Source organism: Carcharodon carcharias, chromosome 14, assembly GCF_017639515.1.
Source record: "Carcharodon carcharias isolate sCarCar2 chromosome 14, sCarCar2.pri, whole genome shotgun sequence".
Taxonomy (NCBI): domain Eukaryota; kingdom Metazoa; phylum Chordata; class Chondrichthyes; order Lamniformes; family Lamnidae; genus Carcharodon; species Carcharodon carcharias.
In genome coordinates this window covers 124,224,853-124,237,694 of record NC_054480.1, presented here as the reverse complement: position 1 = coordinate 124,237,694, position 12,842 = coordinate 124,224,853, and the positions used below count along the sequence as shown (strand labels likewise).

Here is a 12,842-nt window from a genome sequence, read left to right as displayed (position 1 = left end):
CCTACAATCCTAAAACTGCAACCCCCACCCCCAAACACACACACACACACAAACACAGAGCAGTACTTACTGTCTTTGTTGGCAACAGCACAGGCAACAGTAGCACACGAAATTGTATAAAATCCACCAGTAGCGGCTAATCTGCCTCATTTCCAGACTCAGTCAACAGGGGGAGGGGGGAGGGAAACCAATTTTCAAATCCTGCAAAGTTCCTCCTCTGTTTACCGGCTGAGCGGATTGTGAGCCATCGAGTTCTCGGAACACCCCGAGAGAGAGAGGGAGGGAGAGACAGAGAGGGAGGGAGGGAGAGTCAGAGAGAGAGAGAGAGAGGGCACCTCCACCTCGCCCTGACCAGTCGCTTCTCCTTTCTGAAGTGCAGCCAAGATTCTGGGTTAACTTTCCCTCCTCCTCTCTCCTGGATATTTTAACTTCTTACTCCTTGTAACAAAATTGGGAAAGTTTTTCCATTTAAAGTTGCAGCCTCGGTCCCGGTTTCCTCAGAACGTGCTGCACACGCGCGCACCGGGAAAATGCATTCCTTGAAAAAGTTTTTTTTTCCCCCCGTTGTTTGCGGATTGAATTCTGCTTTGATGTAAAAGCTTTTGTTTCTGCGGATGGCTCTGCTTCAGTCTGGTTGGTTCTGTTCATGAAAGATCTCTCCGCCCAGACAGACTCAGCATTGGGCTGAAATGGCAATAGTCACAAACTTCAAACGACTTGCTTCACCAATAACATCTTTGTCTTGGAAATTCCGGCCCGCCTCCGCCCCTGACCCGCTAACTTCACACCAAATTAACAAGTGCTCATTAAATAACCCGAGAGGAAATTTCCTGCCCAGTCTTGCTGCGCTGGGGGAAAGCGACGGAGCGAAACAGGACACGCTGAGCAAAGCGGCGCAACTGGAGCGGAACAGATGACCTCACCTCCTTATTCCGGCGCAAACGAGAGACACATGGAATGACAGAGAATTTCCTCCACGCTCTTCCGGAATCGAACTCCATCCTTTCAGCATCAAAGCCACTTTATACAAATATAAAACACTGCAAATGCTGGAAATGTGAAATAAAAACAGAGCGTGCTGCAAATACTCAGCCTGTCCGGCAGCAGCTGTGGAGAGAAATAAACTAGCGAAAGGTCACAGACCTGAAATGTTTCTCGCTCCAGTTTCTGCCAGGTTGTTATTTTCAGCATTTTCTGTTTTTATTCCAGCGTCAGATCAAGCTCACAATTTATTACAGAATCCCAATTAATAATTTGCCAACCGTTCGGCACAATTACCAGATAACAGTCCATGTACCTCTGCAGATTAAAACTGAAAGTGGCAGTGACTGATAGCTCCCAACCTAACTCCTCTTGACCCCTGAGTCAACCTCTGTTAACTCCTGTCAACTCCCAACTCTCACAACTCTCTGATCTGATGCATGTCAACAACCTTCAACAATGTGCCACTCTGCCCCTTTCCCAGCTCCTGGATGCGGTGCTTCTTCCTGATTTTGGATATTGGGTCACCAATGCTCTAAGACAGCTGGACCCAGAGAACAAGTCAACTCCATCCATACTGGGTCTTTAACTTTGACTCTCTCATATCATATCCTCCTTATCCTCTATTTCTCCCAAATTTTCCACCTCTATTTAACATCATTTTCTGAGTCCATTTGTGTGTCCCTTCTCTCCGTCTTTCTGGTACACAAGGACGTTCCTTTTATTTTTATCTGTTGCTCTAGTTTGTTTTCCTCTTCCATTTTCACTGCTTCCTCTCACCCATATTTGCCACCTTTCATTTCTCCTCTCAGGAACTTAGCCCCTTTCCAACCCCCATGCTATGCCATGACTGTCTTTCTGTTCACTTGCAGCTATCTCTGTGCCCCACACGTTCTCTGAATGGCCATTTGAGGCACCCCTCACTGCTCCACTCCTTTCTCTCACCAACTTGCCACTCTGACTATTGCCCCAGGTCTCTGACATAACAATCGCCACACCCCCTCCATCTCTATTTCCCACCAGAATTTGCATTCACTTGCAAACAAGCCTCTCGCTGTCTGTGACATTATTGAGGATCATCATGGCTTTGACTGACACTGAGGCCTCCCTGTCAGGCTGTACTTTCCACCACCCACTCTATGTAACTCCCCTATGCTGACTGTGCGACTTTCATCATGAAATCTCATCTTGGTTCCTCCATGGTGCAGAATAACATCATCCTCTTGAAGCTTGCTACATTGTGACATTATCAACACCACCATTCTCCAATGCCTTCTTGCCATCATCCAGCTGAGTGAGAATGTCTGCACTTGGTTCTATTCATCTATCAAGTCAAGGCCAGAGAATTTCCAGCAGGAGCATCATTTCCCATTGCTCCATTGTTCCCTCCAAATCCTCCAAGAATCTACTCCAGTCAATGAAATCACCTGTTAGCACCTTGTTTCTGTTTGTCTGTTCTACCTGTGAGCTATCTCCTAAATTGTGAATTTCAGGGAACTCTTTAGTCTTCATCTGCTGCTCAAGCTCAGAAGCCTTGAGTTTAAATGCAATCAATTACATAACTGTTACAGAAACAGGCCAATTGTCCTTACTGTTATATGCCTCCTGCCACCCATCTCTATCTCACCCTATCAGCTTATTCTTCTATTCCTTTCCCCCTCATGTAATTAAATGCATTGATATATTGTCCTCAACCACTCCTTGTGATAGCGAGTTCCACATTCTCTAGGTAAAGAAGTTTCTCCTGAATTTCCAATTGGATTTATTAGTGACTATTTTGTATTTATGGCCCCACAGGTTTATCTTCATCTTCAGGTGCCATGTTGTACGTCAGCAATCATGTCTCTCTGATTTTCATGTTCTTTCATAATGGCCATCGTCGTGGTGTTGTCCTCAAATTTTGTACCTTTTCTGTTTCTTAAACTGTCGATGTATTTCCTCCTTTGTCTCCCTCTTGCTCTCCGATCTTTAATTTTATCAGTCACAACCAGATGTCCTAGCTTCTCTCTCCTAAGTATGTGCCCAAGGAATTGATGGTCATTTGTAGAAGTTTTTCTTGAATGCCTGTTTTCTTCAAAACTTTCTCATTAGTTGTGTGTTCTCCAACTAATCCTCATCTTACATCTCATCATTGTTGCCTTTAATGTAACTTTCATGGTCTTGCTTATTCATTGTTTATTCACATCCAGATTATAATGTTGACCAGACGTAGTATTTTAGTCACTAAGATAAAAAGCAAAATACTGCAGATGTTGGAAATCTGAAACAAAAACAGAAAATGCTGGAAAAACTCAGCAGGTCCAGCAGCATCTGTGCAGAAAGAAACAGAGTTAATGTTTCGAGTCCATATGACCCTGCTAGACCTGCTGAGTTTTTCCAGCATTTTCTGTTGTTTTAGTATTTTAGTCATCTCATTCTGCTTTCCATAGAGATGTTCTTCTTTCTAAAGAGGTCTGACATTTTCATCAAGGTTTGTTTTGCAAGTATCATATGCTTCCTGATGTCTACGGTTTATAAATCCAAGTTATAGTTGAGTCACAATTAGCCCCTAGTTTTGGATTTTCCACAGCAGAAACATTTTCTCAATTGGAGGCACTTGCCCTAAAGCAACTTACATCATTATTCAACCTTAAATTCCATCAGCTGCTGTGGTGGGATTTTAACCCATGTCCCCAGGACATTCATCTGAGCTGCTGGATTACTAGTCCAGTGACATTACCACTACACCACCATCTCCCCATAAAGCTCTATGATTGCAACCAAGGTATGTTATCCTCTCTTAACTTCTCTCAAGTATTCATCACTGTTGACCACACAATCCTCCTCCACAAGGGGATTCACAGAAGCGTGAATCAGATATAACATTGACACCAAGCCATGTAAGGAAATATTAGGGCAGATGACAAAAAGCTTGATCAAAGAGGTAGATTTTAAGAAGTGCCTTAAGGGTGGAGAGCGATTAGGGAGAGAATTCCAGAGTTTAGGGACCAGGCAGTTGAAGGCACATCTGCCAGTGGTGGAGCACAGATAAATCAGGATGGATGAGACCAGAATTAGAGAAACACTAAGATATTATAGGGGTGTAAGACTGGAGGAGGTTACAGAGATCGGGAGGAGTGAGGCCATGGTGGGATCTGAACATGGATGATCATTTTATTTTCAAGATGTTACCGGTCCAGGATCTAATGAAGGTCAGTGAGCCTAGGGAAGTGATAGATTTGTGTTAGGAGCAGGGGTTTGGAGGAGCTGAAGTTTAGAAATAAGTAGAGAATTTGTAACCGTCCAGGAGAAAATGTATTTGGACAAACCAAGACACCCCAATATAATGAGTTATTTAAAGTGCAGTCAGAGTTATTATGGAAAACATGGCACACATGAAGACATAAAGATAACACAAAAAAATCAATTGACACTATTAGTTGTGGGAGGAACGGTGACCAAGATACTGGAAACTGACTCAAACAGACCTGAAGATCAGTTCAATCCCAGGATTGGCACTGCTAATAGCTTTCAGGATAGCTATCACCTTCAAGCATAGAATGATACAGCAGAGAAGGCTATTTGGCCCATTGTCCTGTGCTGGCTCTTTGAAGGAGAAATGCAATTTATTCCACTCCCCCTGCTCTTTCCCAATAGCACTGTAATGGTTTCCTGCAATTATTTATTCAATTCTTCTTTTGAAAGTTCCTATTGAATCTGCTTCCACCACCCTTTCAGGCATCGCCTTCCAGATCACAGCAACTCGCTGCAAAAAAAATGTTTTTTCATATCACTGTTGGTTCTTTTGCCGGTCGTTTTAAATCAGTGTCATCTGGTTCCTGACTCTTCTGCTGCTGGAAACAGTTTCTCCATATTTACTCTATCAAAATGATTTTGAACACCTCTGTTAAATCACCTCTCAATCTTCTCTGCTCTAAGGAAAACAATCTCAACTTTTCCAGAGTCTTACATAACTGAAGTCCCTCATCCCTGGGACCATTCTAGTAAATCTCCTCTGCACCCTCTCCTAGGCCTCAACACCCTTCCTAAAGCATGGTGCCCAGGGTTGGCCACAATACTCCAGCTGGGACCTAACCATTGTTTAATAAAGGTTTATCATAACTTACTTGCTTTTGTAATTTTGCCTCTGCAACATAGGAACGGGAGAGGCTTATGGTTTTAAACAGCTTTCTCAACTTGTCTTGCCAGCTTCAAAGATTTGTGTACGTTGTGCCACTTAGTTTGTATTCTTCCTACCACTCAAGACTTCTCTGCATTCAATTTAATCTGCCATTTGTCTGCCCATTTTACCAGTCTGTCTTTGTCCTCCTGCCTATATTTCCAAAAGTTTGATATCATTTGCAAGCTTTGCAATTATTCTGTCTGTCCAAGCCCAAGTCACTAATCAGTATACTAAGAAGACCGATGGTCGCAATACTGATGCCTGAGGAACAGCACTGTATACCTCCCTCCAGTCTGACAAACAACTATTCACCACTATTTTCTGGTTTTTTTTAATCTCTTAGACAATTTTATTTTCATGCTACCACTTTCCCTTTCAACCCATGGGTTTATCATGTGGTACTTACTCCCCTTAGGGGACACTGGAACTCCCTCCCTAACAGCATTGTGGTTGTACCTACACCACATGGACTGCAGCAGTTTAAGAGGACAGCTCACCACCACCTTCTTAAGAGTAATTAGGGTTGGACAGTAAATGCTGGCCTAGCCAGTGACACCCACATCCCATAAATGAATATAAAAAAAATGTGGTGAGACCACATCTAGAGTGCTTTGTACAGTTTTGGTCCACTTATATAAGAAAGGACATAATTGCATTAGATGCAATTCAGAGAAGATTTACTCGACTTATTCCTGGGATGAAGAGGTTATCTTATGAGGAATGTTTGGACAGGCTGCATCCGTGGAGACAGAAACAGAGTTAACGTTTCAGGTCCATATGACTCTTCTTCAGAGCTGAGTGAGACAGATTCTTGATTGACAAGGGAGTCAAAGGGTTTACTGGGGAGGAAGGAAATTCAGGTCACAATCAGATCAGCCATGGCATTGCAAATTCAAGGGGCTGAAAGGCCTACTCCTGCTCCTAACTCGGATGTTCATATTATCCTCATCAAACCCTCTCAGTTATTTCATCCAAGAACTTTATCAAGTTACTCAAACATGATTTGCCTTTAACAAATCTGTACTGAGTTTCATTTATTTATTCATACCTTTCCAAATATCAGTTCATTTTGTCAGGAATATCATTTCACAGTGCTCATATTTCCACTACATTCTCAGCAACTCAATTTAACTCGATATTTTTCAGCACCGGGGAGAGTGGAAAAGGCACCTGGTGAATTATCAAAAGAGGCCACTTCATCCTTGCTGTTTGCCCAGAACTGAAACATAAGCAGGGCAAGATCCCAATCCCATCACACAGCTGAACCTCCTGTTGATTATGACCAAGGTTTGGCTTGTGTTAACTGAGGCAGGTTTCATCCCATCAACCGGCAACCAACCAGTCAGGGCAAAATTGGGCCACTGCCCAACTTCACAGTCAGTGATCACGGTGCTTTCATTTAAAGGTAATCACCTGCCTTGGAATTGTGTACCCCCTGATTTAAGGCAAAGGCAGAGATTTGGAGGGGGTAAGGGATGGAGGGAGTCCTCTAGGACCAAGGCCATTCTCACTACATGATCATAAAGCAGTGTTTCAGGTGCCCTGACTGATTGGGGTGCTGTATAACACAGACACAGGCATCCCATCTCAACATGGTCCACGATTTCATCCTTATACAGTGTAACATAGCGCCTCAGTCTGGAGAAGCAGGATATTCAAGCAGCATTCAAAACTGGATCAGGATACAGACAGTTCCTCAATAGCTAGCAATGTAGTCAGGATAACAAGAGCTAAGACTACTTGTCAATCCATACAGCTGGTCCTCAGTTCAGCATTGAGATCAATAGATTTTTGCTAGTCAAGGGTATTAAGGGATATGGAGAAGGGATATGGAGTTAAGATACCTAATTGAATGGAGGAACAGGACCCAGGGGCTGAACAGCCTCTTCCTGCTCCTATGTCGTGGAGTCAAAATTTCAGCACGAGGTTGATCAGCTTTGGCCCTCAATTGATTTTCTCAATAAACACCTGTTCAACTCCCTCTTACAGTTACCAGGCTTGATCACCACCCCTTGCCCTCAGGCAATTCATTCCAAACATTCCCTGCCCTCTGTGTGAAGTAGTACGACCTGCTCCACTCATCCTGTCCTCACTTCCGCACCAGCCATGGGACCACTCTATATAGTTGACCCTTTCATGAACTCTGCTGTCTCCCCATGCTCAATAAAGTGACGCACAACGTTCCCACTGTCCTAGCCAGCTCAGCCTTTTAAGCTATGTATTCATTCTTCGGAATGTGATTTTAAAACCACCATTTATTGCCCATCCCTAGTTGCCCTTGAGAAAGTGATGGTGAGCCGCTTTCTTGAACCGCTGCAGTCCATGTGGTGTAGATACACCCACAGTGCTGTTAGGGAGGGAGTTCCAAGATTTTAACCCAGCAACAGCGAAGGAACGGTGATATATTTCCAAATCAGGATGATGTGTGGCTTGGAGGAGAACTTGCAGGTGGTTGTGTCAAATACATCTGCCACCCTTGTCCTTTTAGGTGGTAGAGGTCACGGGTTTGGAAGGTAGTGTCAAAAGAGCCTTGGTGAGTTGTTGCTGTGCATCTTGTAGATGGGACACACTGCTGCTACTGTGCATCGGTGATGGAGGGAGTGAATCTTTAAGACGATAGATGGGTTGTTTATCAAGTGGGCTACTTTGTTCGGGATGTCACCATACCCTGCATCATTAGTGAACTCTCTCAATAAGGTTAAATCATTTCATTCTAGTTGCTAATTTTGTCTTTTTCAGCAATGCTGGAGGGGGACCCCTAAACTTCAACTGTGGCTTCTAAATGATTTGCCAGATGTGTTGACTCTTGGGATTCTGGGACAGTCTTGGGGGTCCTGGTGGAGCCAATACATCTTTTGCTGGGTCATGACAAGGAGATGCAAACACCTCTGGTTAGCAGCTGGTCCTGCCCACAGCCTGGCACTTCTATGGGCTTGTTGCACTAGAGGGCATGGGTAGGTCATATGGCACTGCAGATTGGAGCTGAAGATCTCTATTTGGATTGGTCCCTGATACCACCTGCTCCACCATGGACTGCAGGAAGATTCCGGAGTCAGAAAGAAGGTCATGGGTTCAGGTCCCACTGCAAAAACTTGAACCCTAATCAAGGCTGGCACTCCAGTGCAGTACTGAGGGAGTGCTGCAATGTTGGAAGTGCTGTCTTTTGGGGTGAGACATTAAACTGAGGCATCATCTGCCCTCTCAGGTGGAAGTAAAAGATCCTACGGCAACTGATTGGAAGAAAAGCTGTGGAGTTCTCCCCAGTGTCCTGGGCCAACATTTATCCCTCAACCAACATCACTAAAACAGATTATCTGGGCATCATCTCAATGCTGTATACAGGAGCTTGCTATGTGAAAATTGGCTGCTATGTTTCCTACATAGCAATATTGGCTGCACTTTAAAAGTACTTCATTGCAGTAAAGCTCTTCAGGACATCCTGAGGTTGTGAAAGATGCTATAGAAATACAAGTCTTCCTTTTCTTTTGATTTAGTAGAAATGTCATTTTATTTTGGAAATATAATGTAAGGAGCTGGTTCTGAGAATTCCAGCTGTTGATTCTTGCTAGCATTGAAAACCATTGGAACACACACACACGCACTCCTTCACACGCAGGTGCCCAATTTTTTTTATTTTTTCACAGAATGTGGGCATCACTGGCTAGGCTACCATTTATGGTCCAGTCCTAATCACCCTTGAGAAGGTGGTGCTGAGCTGTCTTCTTGAACCACTGCAGTACCTGTGCTTTTGGGAGCGAGTTTTTTATTTTAATTCATTCACGGGATGTGGGCTTCGCTGGATGGGCCAGCATTTATTGCCCATCCCTAGTTGCCCTTGCGAAGGTGGTGATGAGCTGCCTTCTTGAACCGCTGCAGTCCATGTGGTGTAGGTACACCCACAGTGCTGGTAGGAAGGGAGTTCCAAGATTTTGACTCAGCGACAGTGAAGGAACTGTGATATATTTCCAAACCAGGATGGTGTGTGTCTTGGTGGGGAACTTGCAGGTGGTTGTGGCCAATGCATCTGCTGCCCTTGTCCTCTTAGGTGGTAAAGGTCACGGGTTTAGAAGGTGCTGTTGAAAGAGCCTTGGTGAGTTCCTGCAGTGCACCTTGTAGATGGTAAACACCGATACTACTATGCGTCAGTGGTGGAGGGAGTGAATGTTGAAAGTGGCGGATGGTGTGCCAATCAAGCGGGCTTGATGCTTTTTTTCACAAGCTTTACCAACTCTTTCCATGCAGAGAGCAATAATATCGCCAGGCTGGGAATTGGGGACATGGAGGTGGGGTAGTTCAAGTTCCATATTCAGAGGTTGGGGGCAATTGAGAGAGAAAATCTGAGTGAATGACACAGCTGGAAAGTGCCAGCTTGAGTTCATGTGGAGCCAGCCAGTCTGAGTCACAGCAGTAGCTGGAACTAGCTGGGCCCCAGGGAGAATCAGCCAGGGCCCTGCTCCTGCACCCTCACTTGTAACCCCTGCTGGAAAATGTTTGTGAACAGTGAGACTTGGCTGTAGCTGGTTTCATTTGCTGACTACAATCAGAATGAAAAGTGGGAATGTGGACCAGGGGAGCCCAGTGCCCATGCCCCAGGAAGAGGTCAGTGGATATGAGGTTAAGGAGTGCAGTACAGAATACCAGGGACAGTAAGCATTCTCACAGGCTGGCATTAATAAAGCTTCTGAAACTCTCCCAATTCACCGCTGGTCAACAATGGTATTGGGGTGGGTGTGGAACACAGTGGCCTATTGAGTATTGTGAGGCAGCCAACGCGGCTTACAGTGCAAGGAGAGAAAGTAAATGAAACAAAAAAAGACTTGCATTTATATAAACACCTTCCACAATCATATCCCAAATGTTTTACAACCAATCAAGTTCTTTTTGAAGTGTAGTCACTGTTGTGACGTAGGTTCTCTCAGAACACGAGCCCGAGTGAAATGTGAGTGGGCCAGGCAAGGTCACCACTCACACCCTGTCAGGGTCACTGGGGTAAACCCTCTGGAAGTGATTTTCAGCCCAACCTGCTGTGGAGTTTCCATGGAAACACAAGCAGCAGTGATTGGCTGCCTGAGCTCCGAGTGTGTTTGGTACACACATGTCTTCAATAAGTGGTGGGAGGGAAGATGTGAATAATCCCCTCTCTGGCCCAACAGAGTCTCTGTAATAAATACTCCAAGCTGAATGGGAAGGGAAAAGTTATTTTAAGATTGGACTTCTAATTTCAAATTATTATTACTGCTCATTAACAATAACATTTTTCGCAAGCAGTCGCTTAAAAGGAAATCTGTTTCTAGTATCTATTATAAATTAATATTTTTAAATTCATTCATGGGACATGGGCTTCACTGACTGGGCCAGCAGTTATTGCCCATCCCTTCTCAAGGGCAACTAGGGATGGGCAATAAACATTGGCCCAGGCAGTGAAGCCAACGTCCTGTGAATGAATTTTTTAAAATGCCCTTGTTAGATCAAATGTGTATGAGCTTTCTCACTTAGGGAATAATGTCCCTAATTAAAATAATAATAATTATGTTTTTTTAAAAGTAAAACTATGCTGTATCTGATACAGCCCAGAAGGACGCCATTCGGCCCATTGTGCTTGCAATCTTTAGAAAGAGCAATCTGATTAATCCCATTCCTCATACTCCTATCTTTCTCCTTAGCCCTTTTCAGGCATATCTCTGATCTCAATCTCTGGAATTCAGACAGGCGGAGGAATGAAGGAGTTTCTGATCACTCGTGGTCCTGTTGGTTGGGTTGATGACTATTTCCTCTGGTTGAGCTCCTGCGTCACTCTGCCGTCTCCCTCGCGAGCAGTTTGGGTACAGGCAGAGAGATGTGGGTTTATTGTTTGTTCCAGGTGAGACTCATTGCAAAGAAATTGGTTTGTGCCAAGCCTGATTTTGCCAGCATCAATCAGGCTTAAAAGCGACGGATTTAGCGGTGGTATTTATGGCTGCCTGGTGCAGCCAGCTTTTGGTCTATTGGGTTAGGATTACGGCTAGGTCTGTCTCAGGCAGAAACACACCATTGCACAGAGAAATAAACCAAACACCAACAAATCCACACAGGTATAGGGACACTCTCTCCATGTAACAACAAACACTCACCTACAATAACATTGCATTTATATAGCACCTTCAATGTAGTGAAATGTCCCAAGATGCTTCATAGGATCAATTGGAGGAGGGTACAGATATAGGGAAGGGATGAAGCTAGGCAGCTAAAATAAGGATGATATTATTAAAATTGAGGCATTGCTGGGCCAGGAGCCAACGTAGGTCAATGAACACAGGGGTGACGGGCGAATGGATCCTGGTGTGAGTTCAGAAAATGGGGAGGCAATGGCATAGTGGTACTGTCATTGAGCTAGCTAGTCATCCAGAGGCCCAGGCTAATGCTCTGGAGACACAGGTTCAAATCTCATCATGGCAACTGGTGGACTTTAAATTCACTTAATAAAATCTGGATTTGAAAGCTAGTCTCAGTAATGGTGGCCACTGTTGTAAAAACCTATCTGGTCATTAATGCCCCTTTAGGAAAGGAAATCTGCCATCCTTAACTGGCTTGGCTTACATGTGACTCAAGACCCCACAGCAAGAAGCTGACTTTAACTGCCCTCTGAAATAGCCACTCAGTTATCAAGGTGACTCACCACCACTTGATCAAGGGCAGTTGGGAAGGGCAACAAATGTGGCCTTGCCAGCAACACCCACATCCTGTGAAAAACTAAAGAAAAAAATGGGCAGCATTGGATGAGAAGCTTACAGAGGGTGGAAAATGGGAGGCTAGCAGTGAGGCATTGGCACAGCATACCAAAGCTGAGGCTACTGGAGCGTCCTTAGTGAAAACAGGCTTCGATTAGAACCATACTGCATAACAGCTAAGAGATATTCACTACTGAGCAAAGTACTGTGAGTTATGAGACATTAATCAGACTTAATGCGATTGTCTCTAAACAGCAGTTTTCCTCGCAGTATGTGGCCTTTTTCAATCGATATTTTACAACATATTTAGTTTCAACCACTGGTCTCCATTTGCTTTTTTGGGGAGACATTACCACCCACTGGTGGCTACAGGAATTGCTGCAACCTCAGTGGCGGAGCCAGGATTATTATTTTGTAAGGGTGATTAGATATGAACTTGCCAGGACAGACAAAACCACTTCAAGATGCCTACATATCAAACAGGAATTTCACACTAACAATCAAATAGAAATATATCACACCCATTCATCAACAATTCAAATAAAGCAAATGAAAAGTTTTTAAAAAACTATCTTGTTGAACAAAAACTCTAAAGCACAAACAGGAGGAGGCCATTCAGCCCATCAATACTGTTCCACCATTCAATCAGATCATGGCTGGTTTGTATGTTAACTTATTTACCTGCCTTGGTTCCATTACCCCCTACCTAACGAAATGAATTGACTTTGAGGTGAGAGAGTTCCAGAATTCCACTTTTCCTTAGTGTGAAAAAGTCCTCCTAATACAATCCTAGTCTGTTAATAACTTCACTAAGATTCACTGCAACATCCTGGTCAATGTTTCAAAGTGGAAGTTCAACAAATGGGTCTTCAGTGATTAAATTCTGGAACTCACCCTCTTTGGAAGAACATGCTTCATATTTCTATCCCGTGATCTGATGTTTGTTCTTTTGAAAAATAAGAGCGGCCCAATATTAGAAAAATCACAGAAAT

General features: G+C 43.9%; 1 protein-coding gene across 1 annotated transcript in view; it reads right to left on the bottom strand.

Moving 5' to 3' along the window:
* cpamd8 (C3 and PZP like alpha-2-macroglobulin domain containing 8) overlaps positions 1-658 on the bottom strand; it is a 92,201-nt gene extending 91,543 nt beyond the window's left edge. The window contains exon 1 of the mRNA XM_041205535.1: positions 71-658. Within this exon, the coding sequence (XP_041061469.1) occupies positions 71-150 (80 nt within the window). The 5' untranslated portion in view covers positions 151-658. The remainder of the gene's footprint in view (positions 1-70) is intronic.
* Between the last annotated feature and the right edge of the window lie 12,184 nt (positions 659-12,842).